The 25,590-nt window shown below is 42.2% G+C and overlaps 1 protein-coding gene across 1 annotated transcript in view; it reads right to left on the reverse strand.

The window, feature by feature from the left end:
* The window catches only part of LOC141139190 (cytochrome P450 2C5-like), a 108,000-nt gene that overhangs the window by 61,695 nt on the left and 20,715 nt on the right, over window positions 1-25,590 (reverse strand). The window contains exons 3-5 of the mRNA XM_073625110.1: window positions 25,009-25,171; window positions 17,709-17,858; window positions 10,920-11,080 (exon numbers count right to left, since the gene is read on the reverse strand). Coding sequence (XP_073481211.1) covers window positions 10,920-11,080; window positions 17,709-17,858; window positions 25,009-25,171 — 474 coding nt within the window. The remainder of the gene's footprint in view (window positions 1-10,919; window positions 11,081-17,708; window positions 17,859-25,008; window positions 25,172-25,590) is intronic.

Genomic DNA, 25,590 nt, shown 5'->3' on the forward strand with positions numbered 1-25,590 from the left:
ACCTCCCAAACACTTGTTCTTTGTCAATGGTGACTCAAGCTCCCTGGATGCTTTGGCTACCGCACCACCTCACAAGAAGAAATCCCCCCCCCCACCCCCCGGTGCCAGGGTCTTCATAGTCTTTGATCCCCCAAGCTAACTCTTGGTTGCCCCCTGTAACCATACGCTCCTCTCAATCCATACTGCATGAGGAGACTCAGGTCCAACCTGACCGCAACAGCTTACAAAACCTGGCCCACCTTGCCTTTATTTACTTTGACACGCTTAAGATTGACCCATAAAAGGTTCAATCTTTGTTTTTACAACCCATAGATTGCCAAATTTAACCATTCTAACGCTCCCCTGATCAACTTGGTAGCCCATGGAGTCTTCCCAGTTGTAGGTACAGGACCCATATGTTATATACACTGTTGAAACTTGTTATTCAGTCTGTACTGTTTTACCTTGTTTATATCTTGTTTTTAAGGCTGTTTTAAGTCTCAGAGACAGTTCACTGCTCCCCCAACTAGTCCGAATCCTTGAGCACCTCACTTCCACACCCTTTATTATCCCTAGCAGGGCAGTCTTTAAGGCAGGACAAAAGGGACACCTGCCCAGGGCCCTGTCAATGCTGTGGGGCCCAAAATCTTAACAATCCATCCCTGTCACATAAGCAGCTGCAGCTAATCAGTAAGCGGCGGTGTCCATGCCTGACAGCAGAGCTGGCCGGATGGAGAGACACACTGATGAGCAGGGGCCGGAGGATCGCTATGAGGAGGCAATAACATAGGCGGCATGGAAGAGCAGAAAGGTGGTTGGCAGCAGGAGTTGCATCTGAATGAGAACATGTGCTTGGCTTTTCATTGCCCTTCTCTATTCTCTGCTTGCTGGTTGGTCAGCTCGGATGAGCGGACAGCTGGTATGTTAGTTGTGTGATTAAACGATCTGAATGCCCTGCTGTATTGAACTTTCACTGCTTTAGCCACTAAGTTATCACAGATCCCTGCGCCTCTGCTTGCTTTGAATATTGACAGTACTGTTTTGAATGTACTCCTGGTTGGCTTCATTAACCCCATCTTTTCTGCCACCTATTAAATTCTGCTGCAAAAGAACACTTACTCTGGAAAGGGGACTGTTGCGTTTTAGTAGCATAATCTATCTAGCAACCAATTGATCAGTTAGCAGTAATGATGTGCACTAATCTCTAGCAACCAGTGAGCAGTAATAATGTGCAGTAATTTCTAGCAACCGGTTTGCAGTAAAGATGTGAAGTAACCCCTAGCAACCAATCAGCGAGCAGTAATAATTAGCAGTAACCTCTAGCAACCAATGGGTAAGTAGTAATGATATACTGTAACCTTTAGCAACTAATTAGTGAGCCTTAATATGTGCTGTAACCGCTGGCAACCAGTCAGTGAGTGGTAACGATATTCTGTAACCTTTTGGCAACCAATTTCCATTGCTGCCTTATCTGTTGCAGTAAGCAGATTTTGAGTTTAGTAGGCCATTTTTTTTATGTCTCAGAGCAGGTGGAGAGCATGGTGGGGGGGTCAGAGTCGGCCCATGGAGGGGGGGCCCAATAAAATGCTTGCCCAGGGGGGTCCAATCAATGTTAAAGACGGGCCTGATCCCTAGTTTTTTTTTTCACCACCAGGTACTCCTTGGACTACCCACCTTTATTAAGTCCAGTAGAAATCTCTACACCCTTGGACCCCCAGATTCAGCGATTCCTTATTCTCGATAGTGCTTACCGTTACCCCCCTAGCTTCCTTCCACTTTAACACCCCTTCCCAGAGAGGTACCCTCCTGTCTCAAGGTTACAAGTGAGTCAAATTCTAATGCCTTAGGTCCCAAAGATGGCCTCCCTTAATGTCCCAGGCCTCAATTTCCCAGTAAAACAGACTAAAGCAGATCGCCGCCATTAAAAAAAAAAAAAAAAAAAAAAAAAATATATATATAAAATACTTATAAAAATGCCTTAATTATATTCCCCATTTTGTAGATGCTATAACTTTTGTGCAAACCAGTCAATATAAGCCAATTGCAATTTTTTTTTTTTTTTAACCAAAAAAGTATGTAGAAGAAATTTATAGCGCAAAAAATAAAAACCGCAGTAGGTGATCAAATACCAGAAGAAAGCTCTATTTATGGGGAAAAAAAACCCTACGTCAATTTTGTTTGGGTATAACATCGCACAATTGTTCGTTAAAGAGACGCGGTGCCGTATCGCAAAAAATGGCCTGGTCATTAAGGGACAAATCCTTCTGGGGCTGAAGTGATTAAAATCTGTTTTTTGCTAGAAAATTACTTAGAACCCCCAAACACACACACACACACACACACACACACACACACACACTTTTCAGACGCCCTAGAGAATAAAATGGCGTTTGTTGTAGTACTTTGTCACACCATATTAAAACAAAACAAAACAAAAAAAAAAAAAAAAAAAAAAAACACAGTAAAAGTTATCCCAATTTTTAATTTTTTTTTTTATATTGTGAAAGATAATGTTATGCCGAGTAAATTGATACCCAACGTGTCAGGTTTCAAAATTGCGCCCGCTCGTGGAATGGCGATAAACTTTGACCCTTAAAAATCTCCATAGGTGACATTTAAAAATTTCTATAGGTTACCAGTTTTGAGTTACAGAGGAAGTCTTTTTCTAGAATTAGTGCTCTCATTCTAACACTCGTGGCGAGTCGACACCTCATATGTGTCGTTTGAACACAGTTTACATATGCGGGCGCGATTAAGGTATGCGTCCGCTTCTGCACACGAGCACAATTTTGGATCACTTTTATTCCTATTACAAGAGATGTTTACATTCCTTATAATAGAATAAAAGCATGACAGGACCTCTTTAATGTGAGATCTGGGGTCAAAAAGACCTCAGATCTCACATTTACAGCTCCAGGCCTCTCAGAGGGAAAGGATTGGATCGACTCCGGTAAGCGACCAAAGCACGGCGGAAGGGGGGGAACCTCTCCCGTCACCAATAAAAGTGATCTTGTGGAGAATCCGCTGCGGTCCTTTTATCCTAAAGAGGATTTCTCACCATTTCTGAAAATACCGGGGTTTATAGCAGCCATCTGCTGCAGAACGCTGGTATTCTACGTCAAAGTACTGACGTACAGCTACGACGGTTTGCGGTAAGTAGTTAATGCACTCCTGGCCTGTCCGTTTAGGTGGACGGTCATGTCTTGGTAGGTTTGCAGTTGTGCCATAAGCTTTTCATTTTTGGATGATGGATAGAACAGTGATATGTTCAAAGTTTGGGATTTTTAAAATTTTTTTTTTTAAATATAATCTAACTCTGCTTTAAACTTCTCCACAACTTTATCCCTGACCTGTCTGGTGTGTTCCTTGGCCTTCATGATCCTGTTTGTTCACCAAGATTCTCTAAAAACCTCTGAGGGCTTCCCAGAACAGCTGCATTTATACAGAGATTAAAATTATACACAGTTGAACTCTATTTACTAATTAGGTGACTTCTGAAGGCTATTGGTGCCACTAGATTTTAGTTAGGGGTATCAGAGTAAAAAGGAGGCTGAATACAAATGCACCCCACACTTTTCAGATATTTGTAAAAAAAAGTTGGAAAACCATTTAATCATTTTCCTTCCACTTCACAATTATGTGCCACTGTGTTGATCTATCACATAAAATCCCAATAAAAAAAGTTTTTGGTTGTAAAAAGACAAAAATGTGGAAAATTTCAAGGGGTTTACATACTTTTTCAAGGCACTGTAGTTGATGGGTCAAGAACATCACAACCTCATCTTTTTTTATATTCATGGTGGATATAATGTGTTTGCATGTTGGGTTTAGTCAATAACGTACAGATAAGATACTAAATATGCTACTCCGTGATCAATGTTTCATGCATATTCTTGCATAGGATTACAGTATTTCTGAACTGGGTCCGAGGCCTTGATGAAGTGGGTTTGCCCGCAAATTAAATTCTAACGGCCAACTAATCTGATCCCACGGCCAGGAGAAACATTACTGTGGTTGGCTGAATTGTGGATTTGTTTAAGATTTTTTTTAAATATATTTGTGATATCTTTAATAAAAATTGTTATATACACGTTATGAGTCTAAATGTACCTCCATTGGGAGTAATACAAAGTCCCACACATTTTTGGGCTCTAGTATTTAAAAAAAATAAAAAATTGATAAAAAGCAATACAAGTGATGTACAATAGCTCAAAACACAGAGATAATTAGCAATTGACATGAAAACAAAGGGTGTACCAGGGGCACACATAGTACTAACCCCTTGTATACCCCTAAGTGAGAAAACATGAAGAGGGAGGGCTAGGTCGGGGGAAAGAGACAGATGTTGAGCAGGCTAGTGCTCATTAGTATGAAGTGAGATAGTATAGTAAGCTTCTCAACAGTCAAACCCAAAACAGGCTCAGTTCGTGCCAAGTGATGAACAAACATAAAGGGTCTCACAAAGAGGGGGACCCTGCTGTTATGCCCCGTACACAAGATCAGATTTTCCGATGGAAAATGTGTGATAGGACCTTGTTGTCGGAAATTCCAACCGTGTGTAGGCTTCATCACACATTTTCCATCGGATTTTCCAACACACAAAGTTTGAGAGCAGGATATAAAATTTTCCGACAACAAAATCCGTTGTCAGAAATTCCGATCGTGTGTACACAAATCAGACGGACATAGTGCCACGCATGCTCAGAATAAATAAAGAGATGAAAGCTATTGGCCACTGCCCCATTTATAGTCCCGACATACGTGTTTTACGTCACCGCGTTTAGAACGATCGGATTTTCCGACAACTTTGTGTGACCGTGTGTATGCAAGACAAGTTTGAGCCAACATCCGTCGGAAAAAATCCTAGGATTTTGTTGTCGGAATATCCGAACAAAGTCCGACCGTGTGTACGGGGCATTAGAGTTAGTATTTAAGAGTTTAGTCAAGGACAAGACAGAGCTCTATGATCTGTTAACCAAACGTTGCCAGCGGTAATAGAATTTATCAAGTGTGAGTTGTGTCTTTGTAAACAGGAATTCTATTGTGAGGTGGTTGTTAAGAATGTCAATTGTGTTACGGAGAGTAGGTGCACAGGCTTGTGTCCAAATCCGGGCAATAGGTAAACCGGGCAGCAATGAGTAGGTGTGTAATGATGGGGCGAAACTTTGAGGGACAAATTTGAGATACCTAGTCTGAAGAGAGTGTGGGGTTAACAAAATCCTGAATAAGGGTGGAGATGTTCGTCCAGAAAATACTTAGATGGGCAGAGGTAAAGAATTGTAGGATGTCCTTAGACCCAGTGTTTTGCAAGGTTGAGATGGAGGCAAGGATGTGACGGAGCCTGAAGTACACATAGAAAACCTTCTGGTAGATGGAAAAGTGGTCCTTAATTTGGTGTAAGGATAGGATTTGGTTATGCTGGAACAGGTCACCAATCTTTCGAAGACAACATTAGGATAACATCTGAAGAGGAAGGTCTGGGAATAAGAATGATAGGGCTGCCAATGGGAGTTAGTGAAGAGCTTGTATATGCAGTCCTCCTGAGGTTTGCAGCACAGATTTCCAGGTGGATAGTGTACTGTAACATTAACTGTCCCATCCATATGGCAGCCAACAGACATGAGGGGTTTTGGGTGAGTGCTGTTGCTTCGATCAAGGTCTAAGGTTGTAATGTGGACATGTCCCATAGCTTTTTGGTTTGATCTAAAATTGCTTTTTACTACGGGTTCTAGTATTTATTGTATTGGGGATGGTTCCTACTGAGGGTAGATATTCCCTAACACTATTTCCCACACACACACACACACCTCTAGTTTTAGTCAATTTACCCCTCTGTCTCTTTGGTAACTTCTATGGCAGTTTTAATAATGCCTCTGAGCTCCAGCTGGGGAGAGATTCACCTTCCAGTTTACAATTCCACCAAATACACAACAGAAATTGAGGGGACCTCTATTCTATTGATTCTGGAGACCGATTTGCCCTCAATTCCTGTGATGGTGACTATTTGTGTATGGGACTGAAATTGAAAGGAAATCTGTCCAGCTAGACCCAGGTGACAAAACTGCTAGATTATATTAACCTGACCTTCATGGAATTGGAGAAATATGCTTTTTGAATTTTCTCATAAAACATTGTCATTAGCTGTATGCTTATAGCTTAAATATTATGATGATATTTGCACCATTTTGCACTTAAAATGTCAATTTTAGGGTCAATAAAAAAAAAAAAAAAAAAAAATTGGTGCAGTTGTAAAACTTTGGGCATCAGTAAATTTCATTTCAGGTGGTTGGCCGCACTGGACCATGCCATCAGCAGCAGGATCTAGGCAAATGTTCTGACCACTATTACTATGCCTGTGTGGGTGGGGCAAAATGCATCAGGGGGAGTGGTCAGTGGAGAAGCACTGGCTGAGGCCATATGATACACTCCACATGGGTTGGGTGGGAGAGCGGTGTTCCAAATGCCTGTTAGGTCATTTTTTTTTTTTTTATGGTGGCTGGGAAGATTGCAGGGCAGTGTACAAATTCTGCAGCTGGTAGTACTGCCCTAGGTGCTCAGTATTAAATCTCTTGTACTAAACCTAATTTTTAACTGGAATACTACAAGCCAGTTTAACATAACCCCCCCCCCCACCATAAAATATTGCAATACCTACAGTACACGTGCAGTATCACTTAAAATGGCTGGAATCCCAGTAGCCATTTTAAAATCTATTAAATGAACATTAGATTTTTTTTTTCTGAAAATTTGCAAACACATTTAGTGCATCATTAAATCACTTGTACTAGGCCCCATTTTAAACCCCCACCAGTCATTTTACCAATAAGAAATGAAAGTGGTTGTAAAGGCAGAAGGTTTTTTTTACCTTAATTCATTCTCTGCATTAAGGGTTAAAAAACCCTTTCTGCATGCAGACCTGTGTGGTGCCCAAATACGGCATTGCAGGGTCCTAACTGGTAGTTTAAGCCATCTGTGCCCCTTTACAAGCTGCCATGACCTCTTTAACGGGTACCAGAAGTTGTTGGCTCAACTAGCCATTCCCTTCCAGGATTACTCCCTGCCCCAGCAACAACTTCATCAGCTGCTGAAGGCTATTAAAGACCCCATCCACACAGGCAGTACCCCTCCTGGCTCTGTCAAGAGATCAAAGATTTGTAATTATACGTGCATTGCCAAAAAACAAAAAAAAAAAAAAGTTAGTTTTCGTTTTGGGTCATTCGTTATGATCGCAATTCGAAAATTCGTAAATAACAAAAGAAAATCCATATGAATAAGTAAAAATAACTATTAAAATAATTTGGAACTTCCGTTCAAATTTGGCTGTTGGTGAACGTAATAAATACAAATTTATCCGAAATAACAAATGCCGCATCTAAACAAATGGAACGGAACTAATTCATAATAAAAAAGGATTATTATTATCATCAATTCATTACGATCCATTCGTTTAGGTACGGCATTCGTTGAATACAAATTTTTCCAAAATAACGAATGCCGTATCTAAACGAATGGATCGTAATGAAATATTATTATTACTTTTATTTATTATGAATTTGTTCCGTTCCATTTGTTTAGATGCGGCATTCATTATTTTGGATAAATTTGTATTTATTACGATCACCAACAGCCAAATTTGAAAGGAAATTCCAATAGGTATAATGTAATAGTTAGGAATAGTCAAGTTAATATTAGTTATTTCATATTTTTGAATTTTTAAAATTTTGAATTTACGAATATTTGGAAAAAATTAGTTTTAGTTAAAATTTGGATATTTCTGAACTACTGAATTTGCCGAAATTCGTTAAAAAACTAATTCAGAACGACACGAATTGCACATTGCTACTTGTAATAGGTTACAGAGCAGGATAGTCAAGGAAACCCTTATGGATTCCCAGAGGAAGTCACAAGACTGATGAAACCGGTAGGAGGAGCTTGATTGGCTGACAAGGAAGGAAGTGAGGTGTCTTTTGTACTACAGGCTTAGGATGGGGAGAACACTGGGAACCGTAGATGCAGATTTGGTCTCCAAGTGACATTATCACCCCCCTTTTTCTGTCCATAAGCATATCAAGATGTGTTTTTATTGTGCTAAATGTGAGATTTTAATAAACCCGTTTTAAAACATTAGAATTTAAAACGGGGTGCCAAATCTCATCACAGGATGGTCTGTGGAGACTTAATGGATAGAGCAGTGCCAACGTCCTAAGTCTACAGATTCTTAACGCTACACCAGGAGGTGTGAAAAAAAAAAAAAAAAAAAATGGGACTTTGTAGGCACCAATCATAAAATTAAATACAAATACTTTATTTACACAAAAAATACAAAAACATCACCACACCATTGCAAATATTAAGGATTTTTGTGCAAAACACAGAGCACGCGCACTTTTCTTATATTATAGTTTTGGACATTGCATGAAGATTTTTTGATCTTGTTCTAGGTTTATGTTTTTATAATGGACTTTTTAGATTGAGGATTTGTGTGCATCACACGGAGAATGTGAACTTTAATTATGTTTAATGTATGATTTTTTTTTCACATTACAGGATATATGCATGAGTTATTAGTTTAAATATTCATTTTATTTTATTTCTAATTCATTTCATTTTTAGCACTGCACATTTGGTATATCAATGGCCATGTGGATGCCCTCTTTTTCCAGTAGAGGAGCCTGAGGGCGATGTGCACACAAGTCAGGAGGGAAAAAAAAAAAAGGATATATTTTTTATTATTATATATAATATATTATTATATTATATATAAAAATAGTGGGGACGGAAAGTATTCAGAACCCCTTAAATTTTTCACTCTTTGTTATATTGCAGCTATTTGCAAAAATCATTTAAGTTCATTTTTTTCCCCCTCATTAATGTACACTCAGCACCCCATATTGACAGAAAAACACAGAATTGTTGACATTTTTTGCAGATTTATTAAAAAAGATAAACTGAAATATCACATGGTCCTAAGTATTCAGACCCTTTGCTGTGACATTCATATTTAACTCAGGTGCTGTCCATTTCTACTGATCACCCTTGAGATGGTTCTACACCTTCATTTTAGTCAAGCTGTTTTTGATTATACTGATTGGACTTGATTAGGAAAGCCACACACCTGTCCATATAAGACCTCACAGTTCATGTCAGAGAAAATGAGAATCATGAGGTCAAAAAGGAACTGCCTGCAGAGCTCAGAGACAGAATTGTGGCAAAGCACAGATCTGGCCAAAGTTACAAAAAAAATTTCTGCTGCATTTAAGGTTCCTAAGAGCACAATGGCCTCCATAATCCTTAAATGGAAGACGTTTGGGATGACCAGAACCCTTCCTAGAGCTGGCCGTCTGGCCAAACTGAGCTATCAGGGGAGAAGAGCCTTGGTGAGAGGTAAAGAAGAACCCAAAGGTCACTGTGGCTGAGCTCCAGAGATGCAGTCGGGAGAAAGTTGTAGAAAGTCAACCATCACTGCAGCCCTCCACCAGTCGGGGCTTTATGGCAGAGTGGCCCGACGGAAGCCTCTCCTCAGTGCAAGACACATGAAAGCCCGCATGGAGTTTTTTTTAGCAAACACCTGAAGGACTCCAAGATGGTGAGAAATAAGATTCTCTGGTCTGATGAGACCAAGATAGAACTTTTTGGCCTTAATTCTAAGTGGTATGTGTGGAGAAAACCAGGCACTGCTCATCACCTGTCCAATACAGTCTCAACAGTGAAGTATGGTGGTGGCAGCATCATGCTGTGGAGGTGTTTTCAGCTGCAGGGACAGGACGACTGGTTGCAATCAAGGGAAAGATGAATGTTGCCAAGTACAGGGATATCCTGGACGAAAACCTTCTCCAGAGTGCTCAGGACCTCAGACTGGGCTGAAGGTTTACCTTCCAACAAGACAATGACCCTAAGCACATAGCTAAAATAACAAAAGGAGTGGCTTCACAACAACTCTGTGACTGTTCTTGAATGGCCCAGCCAGAGCCCTGACTTAAACCCAATTGAGCATCTCTGGAGAGACCTAAAAATGGCTGTCCGCTAACGCTTACCATCCAACCTGACAGAACTGGAGAGGATTTCCAAATCCAGGTGTGAAAAACTTGTTGCATCTTTCCCAAAAAGACTCATGCCTGTATTAGATCAAAAGGGTGCTTCTACTAAATACTGAGCAAAGGGTCTGAATACTTAGGACAATGTGATATTTCAATTTTTCTTTAATAAATCTGCAAAAATGTCATCAATTCTGTGTTTTTATGTCAATATGGGTGCTGTGTGTACAATAATAAGGGAAAAAAAATGAACTTAAATGATCTTAGCAAATGCCTGCAATATAACAAAGAGAAAAATTGAAGGGGGTCTGAATACTTTCCGTCTCCACTGTATATGTACTTGTTTAATTGCAAAAAGCCCCACAGAATGTTGTAACAAGTATGCTTGATAACGTTCTTTCAAAATATTATTATTATTATTAATAATAAACTGTTGTTAACAAGGCCGACACCAGCGAGTATTTCATAAAAATTAAAGTTTCTGAAAAGGCCCCCCAAAAATGCTCTAATGAGTACATGCATGCAACTAAATCCCACTCTCTCGTTTAGCCTCAGTGGAAAAAATATTTTTTTTATATAAAAAAAAAAAAAAAAGTAAGGGAGGCGCGGCAGTACAGCAGTGAGGTCTAATTGGTAATTAGCTATGGCAAACTTCTCTCCCATTTGCCTGAATTGTGAACTACTTGGCTTCAGGTCAACCATGGGTTTGACCCAATGCTTATCCCAAATGAGGTCTTTGAGGCATAAAGTTATGAATGTCTACTTCTGTTCATAGCAGTAACGTTTTAATCCAGGCCATTTAAAGCCAAGGTATCCTCTAACATGCTGCAATAAATGTACTGCAAATGGTGACCTCCCCTAGACACAAATATATGAATAAAAAAAAAAAAAAAAAAAAAAGCTTACCCTGGCCATAGGCGTCCCTAGGAGTCTCATACATTCAGTAACACACTTCATAAGGCTCAACAATGTGGGATCGTCGTATTCGCACCTGCGATTTAGCAGCACAGAAACTATTATATTGGCCACGGCAGCACTTAGGATGGTCTGATGGTCAAAGGGCTTTCCTTAAAAATGAAAAGGAGAAATGCAAAACAATATACAATGAGCTGGAAGTTACTTGCCTACTGAAGTTTTTTTTTTTTTTTTTTTTAAATACAAAAAAAAGAGGAGTATATATATATATATATATATATATATATATATATATATATATATATATATATATATATATATATATATATATATATATATATATATATATATATATATATATATATATATATATATATATATATATATATATATATATATATATATATATATATACACACACACACACATACATATATACACACACACACACACACACACACACACACACACACACTTCACATCAATATTGGGGAAAAAACAAAAAAACACCACACAAAGGCCTGGTAACAATTGCCCTGGACTTCGTCAAAAAAAAAAAGGCCTAGCCCAAAGAGGTGCAGTGCAGAAAAAGCTTTAATGCCATGGCCACGTGCTAAAGTGATAGTAAGAGCACCCCTGGAGCAAACAACGCCCAGGGGACATAACACTGTGGATGCTCTGCCTTCCCAGACAAGGTAGGACATCCATGACCAAGCTCCAGGGGGAGGGGGGGGCGGAGTGGAACACATTGGGGGCGTGGCCTGGTTGGAGTCCAGGCTGAGGTTGCCACTCCATTCATTGCAGTAGGTCACCACAGATGTCACATAGTAGGTGAGGTTGAAAAAAAAGACAATTCCAACCTATGTGTGTGATTATAGGGGAGTATTACATTGTATATCCATCTGTTTGTTGCGGTCGTTCAGGTGCTTATCCAATAGTTTTTTAAAAACTATCGATGCTCCCCGCTGAGACCACCACCTGTGGAAGGGAATTCCACATCCTTGCCAAAGTTTTCTCTGCAAAAGTTTTCACCCCATTGTGGGGTCACCAGTACGGCATTTGAACTGAACAGCTTACTCCAGGTGAGGCTGGACCAAAGTCTTGTAGAGTGGGAGAATTATAGCTTTATCCCTGGAGTTAATCCATGCCAATATTCTGTTTGCTTTGTTAGGCTCAGCAATGGCATGCAATGACAAGCTGTTGCTATATACTAGGACCCCCAGTTCCTTTTCCATCCTAGATTCCCCCAGAGGTTCTCCCTCTAGTGTATAGATTTCATTTATATTTTTGCCACTCATTCATTATTTTACATTTTTCTACATTAAACCTCATTTGCCATGTAGCTACCCTCCCCATTAATTTGTTCAGATCTTTTTGCAAGGTTTCCACATCCTGGGGAGCAGTTATTGCCCTGCTTAGCTTAGTATCGTCCGCAAGTACAGAGGATTGTGACTTCCAGGGCTTACCCTTCCTTCCTTGAACCTTTGTAGGAGACAGGAGGGGCTCCATCTCCTGTCACTCTAGCAGCAGCTGCACTATCCACATACCACCACCAACCCACCCCCCCTATCAAGCCTGAGCGCCCCCTCCCCCCCCTCACATTTTTTCCCTGGCCAGACAAGGTAGACCCATGCAAATCCAGAGGCATTGGTCCTCTTCAGTCTTCCTGGGGAAATTACTCCCATGCCCCACATTCCGTGGCCAACCCTCGGTTTCTGTTCCAGCTAATAGTCCAAAATAAAAAAAAATAAAAAATTGCAATGCTCCTTTTATGTGGAAGCAGAAGTGGCCACTCTCCAGAGATGGGTGCTGTCTCAACCAAGAGAGCAGCTCACGCGCTTTATGCGCTAAAAGTGCCTGTAAAAATTATTTCAAGAGGATCCTTCTTATTCTATGGTTTTTCCATCATTTACTACACTGAGATTTTCTCTTTAATCTTGGTTGGATATTACATAGTTACATAGTTAGTCAGGTTGAAAAAAGACACAAGTCCATCCAGTCCAACCATAAAAAAAAAAAAAAAAAAAAAAAAAAAAAAAAAAAAACGTACAATCCAATATACCCAATACTATACCCACAGTTGATCCAGAGGAAGGCAAAAAACCCCAGCAGAGCATGCTCCAATTTGCTACAGCAGGGGAAAAAATTCCTTCCTGATCCCAGAGAGGCAATCGGATTTTCCCTGGATCAACTTTACCTATAAATGTCAGTACCCAGTTATATTATGTACATTTAGGAAAGTATCCAGGCCTTTCTTAAAGCAATCTACTGATCTGGCCAGAACCACCTCTGGAGGGAGTCTATTCCACATTTTCACAGCTCTTACTGTGAAGAAACCTTTCCGTATTTGGAGATGAAATCTCTTTTCCTCCAGTCGTAAAGAGTGCCCCCTTGTCCTCTGTGTTGACCGTAAAGTGAATAACTCAACACCAAGTTCACTATATGGACCCCTTATATATTTAAACATGTTGATCATATCCCCCCTTATTCTCCTCTTCTCAAGAGTGAACAAATTCAGTTCCTCTAATCTTTCCTCATAGTTGAGCTCCCCCATGCCTCTTATCAGTTTGGTTGCCCTTCTCTGCACTTTCTCCAGATCCCCGATATCCATTTTGAGAACTGGTGTCCAAAACTGAACTGCATATTCCAGATGAGGTCTTACTAATGATTTGAACAGGGGCAAAATGATATCTCTCTCTCTGGAGTCCATACCTCTCTTAATACAAGAAAGAACTTTGCTCGCTTTGGAAACCGCAGCTTGGCATTGCATGCTATTATTGAGCTTATGATCTACCAAAACCCCCAGATCCTTCTCCACTACAGATTCCCCCAGTTGTACTCCCCCTAGCATGTATGATGCATGCATATTCTTAGCCCCCAAGTGCATAACTTTACATTTCTCAACATTAAAGCTCATCTGTAGGGATGAGCCGAACACCCCCCTGTTCGGTTCGCACCAGAACATGCGAACAGGAAAAAAGTTCGCTCGAACAAGCGAACACCGTTAAAGTCTATGGGACACGAACATGAATAATCAAAAGTGCTAATTTTAAAGGCTTATATGCAAGTTATTGTCATAAAAAGTGTTTGGGGACCTGGGTCCTGCCCCAGGGGACATGGATCAATGCAAAAAAAAGTTTTAAAAACGGCCGTTTTTTCAGGAGCAGTGATTTTAATAATGCTTAAAGTCAAACAATAAAAGTGTAATATCCCTTTAAATTTCGTACCTGGGGGGTGTCTATAGTATGCCTGTAAAGGGGCGCATGTTTCCTGTGTTTAGAACAGTCTGACAGCAAAATGACATTTGGAAGGAAAAAACACATTTAAAACTACCCGCGGCTATTGCATTGCCGACAATACACATAGAAGTTCATTGATAAAAACGGCATGGGAATTCCCCCCAGGGAAACCCCGAACCAAAATTAAAAAAAAAAAAAAAAAAAATGACGTGGGGGGGTCCCCCTAAATTCCATACCAGGCCCTTCAGGTCTGGTATGGATTTTAAGGGGAACCCCGCGCCAAAAAAAAAAAAAAAAAAACGGCGTGGGGTTCCCCCAAAAATCCATACCAGACCCTTATCCGAGCACGCAACCTGGCAGGCCGCAGGAAAAGAGGGGGGGACGAGAGTGCGGCCCCCCCCCTCCTGAACCGTACCAGGCCACATGCCCTCAACATTGGGAGGGTGCTTTGGGGTAGCCCCCCAAAACACCTTGTCCCCATGTTGATGAGGACAAGGGCCTCATCCCCACAACCGTGGCCGGTGGTTGTGGGGGTCTGCGGGCGGGGGGCTTATCGGAATCTGGAAGCCCCCTTTAACAAGGGGACCCCCAGATCCCGCCCCCCCCCCTGTGTGAAATGGTAAGGGGGTACTTACCCCTACCATTTCACTAAAAAACTGTCAAAATAGTTAAAAATGACAAGAGACAGTTTTTGACAATTCCTTTATTTAAATGCTTCTTCTATCTTCCTTCATCTTCTTCTTCTTCTGGTTCTTCTGGCTCTTCTGGTTCTTCCTCCGGCGTTCTCATCCAGCATCTTCTCCGCGGTGTCTTCTATCTTCTTCTCCTCGGGCCGCTCCGCACCCATGGCATGAGGGGAGGCTCCCGCTCTTCTCTTCATCTTCTTCTTCATCCTCTTCTCTTCTTCATCTTCTTCATCTTCATCTTCTCTTCTTTTCTTCTGCGGGCCGCTCCGCATCCATGCATGAAGGGAGGCTCCCGCTGTGTGACGGCGTCTCCTCGTCTGACGGTTCTTAAATAACGGGGGGCGGGGCCACCCGGTGACCCCGCCCCCTCTGACGCACGGTGACTTGCGGGACTTCCCTGTGACGTCACGGGGAATGCCACAGGGAAGTCAAAAACTGTCTCTTGTCATTTTTAACATTTTTGACACTTTTTTCGTGAAATGGTAGGGGTACTTATGTACCCCCTTACCATTTCACACAGGGGGGGGGCCGGGATCTGGGGGTCACCTTGTTAAAGGGGGCTTCCAGATTCCGATAAGCCCCCCGCCCGCAGACCCCCACAACCACAGGCCAGGGTTGTGGGGATGAGGCCCTTGTCCTCATCAACATGGGGACAAGGTGTTTTGGGGGGCTACCCCAAAGCACCCTCCCAATGTTGAGGGCATGTGGCCTGGTACGGTTCAGGAGGGAGGGGGGGCCGCACTCTCGTCCCCCCCTCTTTTCCTGCGGCCTGCCAGGTTGCGTGCTCGGATAAGGGTCTGGTATGGATCTTTGGGGGGACCCCACGCCGTTTTTTTTTTTTTCTTTTGGCTCGGGGTTCCCCTTAATATCCATATCAGACCTGAAGGGCCTGGTATAGAATTTAGGGGGACTCCCACGTCATTTTTTTTTTAAATTTTGGTTCGGGTTCCCCTTTGGGGAATTCCCATGCCGTTTTTATCAATGAACTTCTAAGTGTATTGTCGGCAATGCAATAGCCGCGGGTAGTTTTAAATGAGTTTTTTCCTTCAAAATGTCATTTTGCTGTCAGACTGTTCTAAACACAGGAAACATGCGCCCCTTTACAGGCATACTATAGACACCCCCCAGGTACGAAATTTAAAGGGATATTACACTTTTATTGTTTGACTTTAAGCATTATTAAAATCACTGCTCCTGAAAAAACGGCCGTTTTTAAAACTTTTTTTTGCATTGATCCATGTCCCCTGGGGCAGGACCCAGGTCCCCAAACACTTTTTATGACAATAACTTGCATATTAGCCTTTAAAATTAGCACTTTTGATTTCTCCCATAGACTTTTAAAGGGTGTTCCGCGGCATTCGAATTTGCCGCGAACACCCCAAATTGTTCGCTGTTCGGCGAACTTGAGAACAGCCAATGTTCGAGTCGAACATGAGTTCGACTCGAACTCGAAGCTCATCCCTAGTGTGGACGAAAATGCCTTATTGATGTCAGAGAAGAATCGGCAGACTGGCTCAAGATGATAGAAAGGCAACAGTAACTGAAATAACCACTTGTTACAACCAAGGTATGCAGAATACCATCAAGGATTGCACAACACATCGAACCTTGAAGCATATGGGCTTAAGCAGCAGAAGACACCGGGTGCCAATCCTGTCAGCTAAGAACAAGAAACTGAGGCTACAATTCACACAAGCTCACCAAAATTGGACAATAGAATATTGTAAAAAACGGTTTCCTGATCTGAAGAGTCTTAATTTCAGCTGCGACATTCAGATGTTAGGGTCAGGATTTGGCGTAAACATAAAGGCATGGATCCATCCTGTCTTGTATTAATGGTTCAGGCTGGTGGTGTAATGGTGTGGGGGATATTTTCTTGGCACGCTTTAGGCCTCTTAGTACCAATTCAGCATCATTTAAAAGCCATGGCCTACCTGAGTATTGTTGCTGACCATGTCCATCCCTTTATGACTACAGTGGCCCCATCTTCTGATGGCTCCTTCCAGCAGGATAATGCACCATGTCACAAAGATCAAATCATCTCACCACTGGTTTCTTCAACATGACAATGAGGTCACTGTACTCCAATGGCCTCCACAGTCACCAGATCTCATCCAATAGAGCACCTTTGGGAAGTGGTGGAACGGGAAATTTGCATCATGAATGTGCAGCCGACAAATCTGCAACTGCATGATGCTATCATGTCGAAATGGACCAAAATCTGAGAAATATTTCCAATACCTTGTTGAATCTATGCCACAAAGTAGTAAGGAAGTTCTGAAGGCAAAAGGGGGTCCAACCCAGTACTGGTAAGGTGTACCTAATAAAAGTGGCCGGTGAGCATTTCTAATGACACCCCAAAATGCAGATTGCAAACACTGCATATGTCTGCACCAGATCACATGGTACCACAGTACAGCAGAGCAAGTACTACTTCATGTGATCCAGTGAGATTTCAGCCTATTCAAATGGATGGTTGGGAAAATAAAAAAACAAATATATATATATATATATATATATATATATATATATATATATATATATATATATATATATATAATCAGATTCTGGTGTGAAATCGGCACTTACTCTTGTAGTTTTAGAACACTGTTTGAACATTTTTGTTTCAAAAATTTGGTGAAGTGTTTAGTTTACACAGTATATGTTGACACTTTGTGTGCACCATTATTTTACACAAAGATGTTTTGAGAGAATTTAACCCTTACAGCGCTACTATTAAAAGAGGTATATAAAAAAAAAAAAAACTAATAAAATAGACACTTTAAATGAAAACGATGTCTCAACCTATAACATTCTGCTGAACAGCTGAAATTAGAGGGACACAAACAGCTTACCTCCATAGGATCTAAAGGTTTGCACTAAGCATTCAGCTTCCTCATTAATCTTGTCTTCTATGCCTTTCTTCCCCATTCCATAATCTCGTAGAGTTGATAGAGTGAATCTTCTCATTGCCTTCCAGTTTTCACCATTGGAATATACGATTCCTGATAGAGTAATGTACTCATTTACATACCGTTAAATAGAATGCTGAGCCATTCTACATCTCACACAAAAAACAAAGACATGTAAAAACAATATGTTGTGCATCATTATTGCCCAAAATGTCCTAATTTGTTTGGTGAACATTCAATGTATCAAGCCAGATTATTAAAAAATGCTGACTGCCCCATAGCACTTTTACTGATACATCAACTGATCAGCGGGTCAGGCAGGCTTGATATCCGCCGCCACTCACTGATTATTCTGTAAACAAGGCAGATCACCTGTCAGTAAGGAAGGCATTGATCTGGTTTTCCCTCAAAGCAGGGACGTGGATCTATGCCTTCCTTTAGTCAAAGCACCTCCCCCTCACAGAAGTAAACACCAGCTGGGCACACAGATAAACATTTGATCACCCCTGATGTTGATCCCTTCTCAGCCATTGGTACAGTGAGTGCAAAAGTGTCAGTGTCCAGTTTGTTTTCTGCAATATTACAATATTTGTAGACACCCCACCAATATATGCTTTTTTTTTTTTTTAAACCAAAAATAGGTGGCAGAATACATATTGGCCCAAATTGATGAAAAAAAGCCAAGTTAGACTTACCGGTAACTTGTTTTCCAGGAGTCTCAGGACAGTGCCTAAGAGATCATGGCTCCTTCCACCATCCAAGGAAACACCTCTTCCACCAATGTTTTATAAGGAGGCTTCTCCCCACCACATGCCAGCCGTAGTAGAGTACCTCCAGCCCATACTGGAACAAATAAACACATCGTAGTTAGTCACAGGAATATACACAGCATAAGAGTGGGTCATTGCTGTCCTGAAAGACTCCTGGAAAACAAGTTACTGGTAAGTCTAACTTGAATATTCCCTAAACGTCTTTTAGGACAGCACCTGAGAGGATAACCAAGACTTACCCCAGGAAAGGGGTAGGAAGGGACAACAGCTTGCAGGACCTTTCTGCCAAAGGCCTGATCATTTGCTGATAAAAAAAAAAAAAAAAAAAAAAAGAGTCCAGCCTGTAATGACGGGCAAACGTCAAAAAACTTGACCACGTGGCCGCTTTGCAGATTTGCTCTGGGGTGGCACCAGCTTTCTCTGCCCAAGTGTTTGCAAGAGCTCTAGTAGAATGCGCTCTGAACCCCGGCAGAGGAGACAATTCCATCTGGAAATATGCTTCTGAAATTGCTGACCTAAGCCATCTGGCTATTGATCCCTTAAATGCTCGGTGACCTTTGATTTCCAGCGTGTCGGATGACCTGAAGCCTTTTATGACCTCTAGGTAATACAAATGAGTCCTTCTTACATCTAGATTGCGAAACAGTCTCTTTACTACACCCCCAGGACAAGGTCTTGAGAACTGTTCTGGGCCGATGCCACTTTTTTTTTGCCAAAAAACACCCCACACAAACACTTTGGATCCATTGTGGACAACCCTATCTGAATATGGATAGAAAAAGGTTCCCTCGCCGAAAGAGTGTGAAGCTCACTAACTCTTCGAGTGGATGTAATGGCCACTAGGAAAACCATCTCGAGTGTCAGATTCTTCAGGGAAATGGATTCCAAAGGTTCAAACGGTTCTTTAGTCAGTCAATGCTTGAAGAACTACCTAAAGATCCCATTTTGGAAAGCGCTTTGTTTGCAGGGCCCATTCTGCTTCCTGCATTACCTGTCTGGACAGGAAATCCGCTACCTCGTTCCACGTGCCTTTGAGGTGGACTGCTGACAAGGATAGTAAATGGCTCTCTACCCATTCCAGAATATCCATGGCCACTGGCTGCAGGGCTTTGCTTCTTATCTCCCCACCCTGCTTCGCTGGTCTGGGACTCCATTAGTGCCAGACTGGAACTAGGCACCAGTCTGATCCTGCCTACTGCCCCTGCATTTGCGGACAGAAATGACACCTCGTGCCTGCTCTGCGGGTGCCTCCCCCTCCGGAAACCTCACTTCCGAGCTGGAGCTTTCCTGAGCTACACCTAAATGGCAGCTGCCTGCAAAGAACCACTGGCACAATGCCGGGCTGAAAACCCGGGCGAGCACACACCAGACTCCTCAGGTGGAACAGTATCAGTAGGCTCTCAAGAACAAATACAGTGGAGGCAGGAGCCCCGTCTATCAGGACACTACCCAAGAGATCCTGGCTCCCACCAGGTGTTCCCCCCTGGCCAGAGGAAGCACAAAGACTGGCATGTGGTGGGGAGAAGCCTCCTTATAAAAACATTGGTGGAGGGTGCGACAATCTCTCAGGCGCTGTCCTGAAATACCAAAAAACAAAATAAGTGTAGCGCTAAGAGGGGTCAAAAAATGGAGTCTATGGACTGACAGTTCAAAGTTCGTGTGTTAAAGGGGTTGTAAAGGTAAAAATTTTTTCACCTTAATGCATTCTATGCATTAAGGTGAAAAAACTTTTGACAGTACCGCCGCCCCCAGCCCCCCCGTTTTACTTACCTGACGCCTCGAATCTTCGCTGCTCGTCCTCGTCATCTTCATTGCAGCTCAGCCTGGTCGCTGATTGGCTGCAGTGGATGGATTGAAAGCAGCGCAACCATTGCCTCGCGCTGCTGTCAATCACATCCGATGACGCGGCGCGCCGGGGGGCGGGGCCGAGTGATACAGCGAGCGGCTATAGCCGCCGGCTGTATCATGGGAGCGCGCCCGCAAGCACTCACCACCATGCGAGGGAGCTCGCATTAAGGTGGTAAATGCTTGCGGGGAGGAGCTGAAACAGCCGCCGAGGGACCCGAGAAGACCAGGTTCGGGGCCACTCTGTGCAGAACGAGCTGCACAGTGAAGGTAAGTATAACATGTTTGTTTTTTTTTGTTTTTTTAAATAATACCTTTACAACCCCTTTAAAAGGAACATCCTTGGAGAAAAGATGAAAAGTCCTCTGGAACAGATCTCAACAAGAGTGTAAACCATCTGTGGAGGGAGCCCACACCACCAATGAAAGTGAAAAGGCTTACCGGACTCGGTGGACCCAACAAGGCATACACCAGTTAGAGTCAATCAGGCTTAGGTGGTGCTGGACTACAGTTGGCCCGGAAGGGCAGAGTTGGTGGAGTGGCTTCTACGTGGCTGTATTCCTCAAATGTGATCGGGCCCAAAGGTATAGAGTGCTGCACACATAGGATGTATCCCTCAGATCTCTGGATTCTGGTGTTCCCAAATTCTGCTTGTACAATCCAACGGAAGAAGTTGCAAGGCAGGCGAGGAGCTCAGAGGTGAAGTTTAGTCCAGCAGGGTGTCTGGGCTGTGATAGTCCACAGTGAGAGGTGCTGAGCTGGGTGACAACCTTCAAGGTGCTGCTGAGCTAAGAGGAGGATAGGGGTGTCCTTCCTTTACATAGTGACTCCCAACTCATTCGTCGGTTGTCAGTGCAGCACCCAGCAGATCAGAGATGAGATCTCCAGACACAGAGCTCTGGATCTCCAGCAAACACAGTGTGTTTGCTGGAATACAGCCAGTGTGTATTTATAGCTGTCATGAAATACGTTAAGGGAAATTTAGCTTTAAACTTAACATTATTTGGGATATGTTTTACAGCACAAAGAAAAAAAAAAATATATTATATATATATATATATATATATATATATATATATATATATATATATATATATATATATATATATATATATATATATATATATATATATATATATATCCCCCCCCCCCCCAATAAAAGAAACATATCCCACCACAACCACACAGGAGGAGGATGAGGACATACTTTAACTGACAGTTGTGCCCAAATAAAATGTAACAATGCCATAATCGCAAAGAATGGCCTGCTTAGGAAAGGGAGGGGTAAATCTTCTAGGGTTGAAGCTGTAAACATTGAAAATAGTATATAGATAGGGTAGTAGTGCGCTGCCACCTAGTGATGGAAAGAATTAAAGGGTACAGCTGCTGCAATTACCAAATGCGTTTCCGCATTAAATACTAAAGTGTGATCGCGATGCTTCAAGATAAACTAACAAAAAAAAGTGACAAAAACTCTCTCTCCCTCTCTCAAAACTTGTGCAACCAAAAGAGTGTTTGATAAGGTGCTTCATAGAGATAACACCACAGTATAACGTCAATTTTCCACTTGTGATCCTTTCACCAGGTGAAGTGCATGCTCACCTCCATTATAGACCCCTAAGGGTCAACAAAGCATGTACACAGATCAAGCTGATGAACACCAGAGTCTGGTGTTCATGTACCTGGGTTATCAGGCTCACACTGCACAGAACCCACTTCATAAAATGCACTCACATTTATTAGGTAAAAAAACCAAGCATCTCACGTAATCTAGAGAAAACTCCAGCCACAAGAACACATGTACATTGGTGGCATAACACGTAGAGGTTGAGCCTGGTGGTGGAAATTTTCAATGGATTATGTGAGATGCTGGATTTTATTTTTATAATGGAGGCAAGTTTGCGCTTCACCTGGTGAAAGGATCACAAATGCACAATTTATAAGAAGCTTTATTATTTATTGCATTGTTTTTTTTTGTTAATAGATTGTTTGCACTGGCACATAAACATACATACATAGTATCTCGCAAAAGTGAGTACACCCCTCATATTTTTGTAAATATTTTATTATATCTTTTCATGTGACAACACTGAAGATATGACACTTTGCTACAATGTAAAGTAGTGAGTGTACAGCTTGTATAACAGTGTAAATTTGCTGTCCCCTCAAAATAACTCACACAGCCATTAATGTCTAAACCGCTGGCAACAAAAGTGAGTACACCCCTAAATGAAGATTTCCAAATTGGGCCCAAGGTGACAATATTTTGTGTAGCCACCATTAACCCCCTTGGGCATGGAGTTCACAAGAGCTTCACAGGTTACCACTGGAGTCCTCTTCCACTCCTCCATGGTGACATCACAGAGACCTTGCGCTCCTCCACCTTCCGTTTGAGGATGCCAACAGATGCTCAATAGGGTTTAGGTCTGGAGACGTGCTTGGCCAGTCCATCACCTTTACCCTCAGCTTCTTTAGCAAGGCAGTGGTTGTTATGTTGGAATACTGCCCTGTGGCCCAGTCTCCGAAGGTAGGGGATCATGCTCTACTTCAGTATGTTACAGTACATGTTGGCATTCGTGGTTCCCTCAATAAACTGTAGCGCCCCAGTGCCGGCAGCACTCATGCAGCCCCAGACCTTGACACTCCAACCACCATGCTTGACTGTAGGCAAGACACACTTGTCTTTCTACTCCTCACCTGGTTGCGGCACATGCTTGACACCATCTGAACCAAATAAGTTTATCTTGGTCTCATCAGACCACAGGACATGGTTCCAGTAATCCATGTCCTTATCTGCTTGTCTTTAGCAAACGGTTTGCAGGCTCTCTTGTGCATCATCTTCCTTCTGGGATGACATCCATGCAGACCAATTTGATGCAGTGTGCAGCATATGATCTGAACACTGACAGGCTGACCCCCCTCCACTCCTTCAACCTCTGCAGCAATGCTGGCAGCACTCATACATCTATTTTCCAAAGACAACCTCTGGATATGATGCTGAGTATGTGCACTCAACTTCTTCCACCATGGCAAGGCCTGTTCTGAGTGGAACTTGTCCTGGTAAACGCCTGTATGATATTGGCCACCGTGCTGCAGCTCAGTTTCAGGGTCTTGGCAATCTTCTTATAGCTTAGGTCAGTGATGGCGAACCTTGGCACCCCAGATGTTTTGGAACTACATTTCCCATGATGCTCAACTGCACTGCAGAGTGTGTAAGCATCATGGGAAATGTAGTTCCAAAACATCTGGGGTGCCAAGGTTCGCCATCACTGGCCTAGGCCATCTTTGTGTAGAGCAACAATTCTTTTTTTCAGTTCCTCAGAGCGTTCTTAGCCATGAGATACCATGTTGAACGTCCAGTGACCAGTATGAGAGAAAGTGAGCGATAATACCAAATTTAAAACACACCTGCTCCCCCATTCACACCTGAGACCTTGTAACACTAACGAGTCACATGACACCAGGGAGGAAAAATGGCTAATTGGGCCCAATTTGGAAATTTTCACTTTTGGGGTGTACTCACTTTTGTTGCCAGCGGTTTAGACATTAATGGCTGTGTGTTGAGTTATTTTGAGAGGACAGCAATTTTGCACTGTTATACAAGCTGTACACTCACTATTTTACATTTACCCATTTAGTAATTTGGCATTTAGTTATTTCATCACGATCACACATTTTAGTATTGAAACATTGAAAATAACATTCCCTGACATTTAGCAACATCAGTTCAATAATAAAATGGTCACAGCTTTGGATCCCATTTTCAAATCTTACTTGCGTGAGCTACTTTTAATTGGGGAAGTGCTCAGTGAAATTTAAATAAATAGTCCCCTGTATGTAGATTGGGAAAAAAAAAAAAAAAAAGGGGGGGGTGGGGCGGGGTAATAGGATACACAGTGGGATTGACTTACTAAATGCAAAAGAAAGGTTGCATTTTCAAAAAGGAATTTTCCCCAGAGCTTAAAGTGGTTGTAAAGCCTTAAGGTTTTTCACCTTAAGGCAGTGGTCATCAACCCTGTCCTCAGGGCCCACTAACAGGCCAGGTTTGCAACATAACTGAAATAGATCACAGGTGATATCATTTGTTGCTCAGTGATTGCAGTATTCTAGTCCGCATCTCCCCAAGGAAATACATAAAATATGGCCTGTTAGTGGGCCCTGAGGACAGGGTTGATGACCACTGCCTTAAGGCATCAAAAAGGAGAAAAACCTGTGCTGCAGTTTCCGGGAGTCTGGACTGGCTAAGAGACATCAGCCGATCTCAGGCTTCAGCTGAATATGGGTCGCAGGAGTGTAGAAAAGTGCACTCTTGTGATCCCCAGGTGAAGTATGGCCAAAAAAGCTTTGAGCCTACTTCTTGAAATGATCTCTTAAGCCCAAACTTTCCCCCCCTCTATTCCTTTTTCTTTTGGCAATTCAATATTTTGGATTTACCCTGACTTTTATACCTGGTTACATTGGTATTCAAGACAAGTGGATTCAGGGAATCTCCCTCTCTCCAAGCTACACCGGTCACCGCTCTGTTCCAATGCACTCTTTTTTATTCAATATAGTACTACTGACACTTTGACATTGCTTGGGAACAAGAGTAAAGACATTCTTTTATAAAGAAACCAAAAAAGATTTACCATGATTCTTTTGGAGCTTATACAACAATGGGGTTCTCGGTCTGTCAGCAAATTCATCTGCGTGGTTGATTAGTGCTTCTTTTAAAGCATCATATCCACATAGGATAACCATCTTTGACATTCCTAAATGGATGGTGTATACTGGACCATACTGCTTAGACAACTGCAAGTACATTAGAGAATAGGAAATGGGGTTAATTAAATAAACTACCAATAAATGGGAACCTACATCATTTGAGAGCTTCATCAGCACAGCATAAGTTTTGAGTTTCTATCCTAACTTTTGCAACATATCTGCAGTTTCTTCAAGGATAAGTACCCATGGCTGTGGTTTTGGGTGGTCTGGGGGTTTATCGGAAACCCCCCTCAACAAGGGGGACCCCAGATCCCGGCCCCCTCTCTATGCGAATGAGTATAGGGGACATTAAAAAAAAAAAAAAACACACCACAAACACTCCGTCCGTGGCGAAGGCTAACCGCTAAATGCCTGCTCTGCCATTTTACAGTTCTTAAATAGGTAAGGGGGTGGAGCCACCTGGTGGCACTGCCCCCCTTGTGACATTACAGACCAAACAGATGCTG

The sequence above is a fragment of the Aquarana catesbeiana genome, linkage group LG04, assembly GCF_042186555.1.
Source record: "Aquarana catesbeiana isolate 2022-GZ linkage group LG04, ASM4218655v1, whole genome shotgun sequence".
NCBI classification, from domain to species: domain Eukaryota; kingdom Metazoa; phylum Chordata; class Amphibia; order Anura; family Ranidae; genus Aquarana; species Aquarana catesbeiana.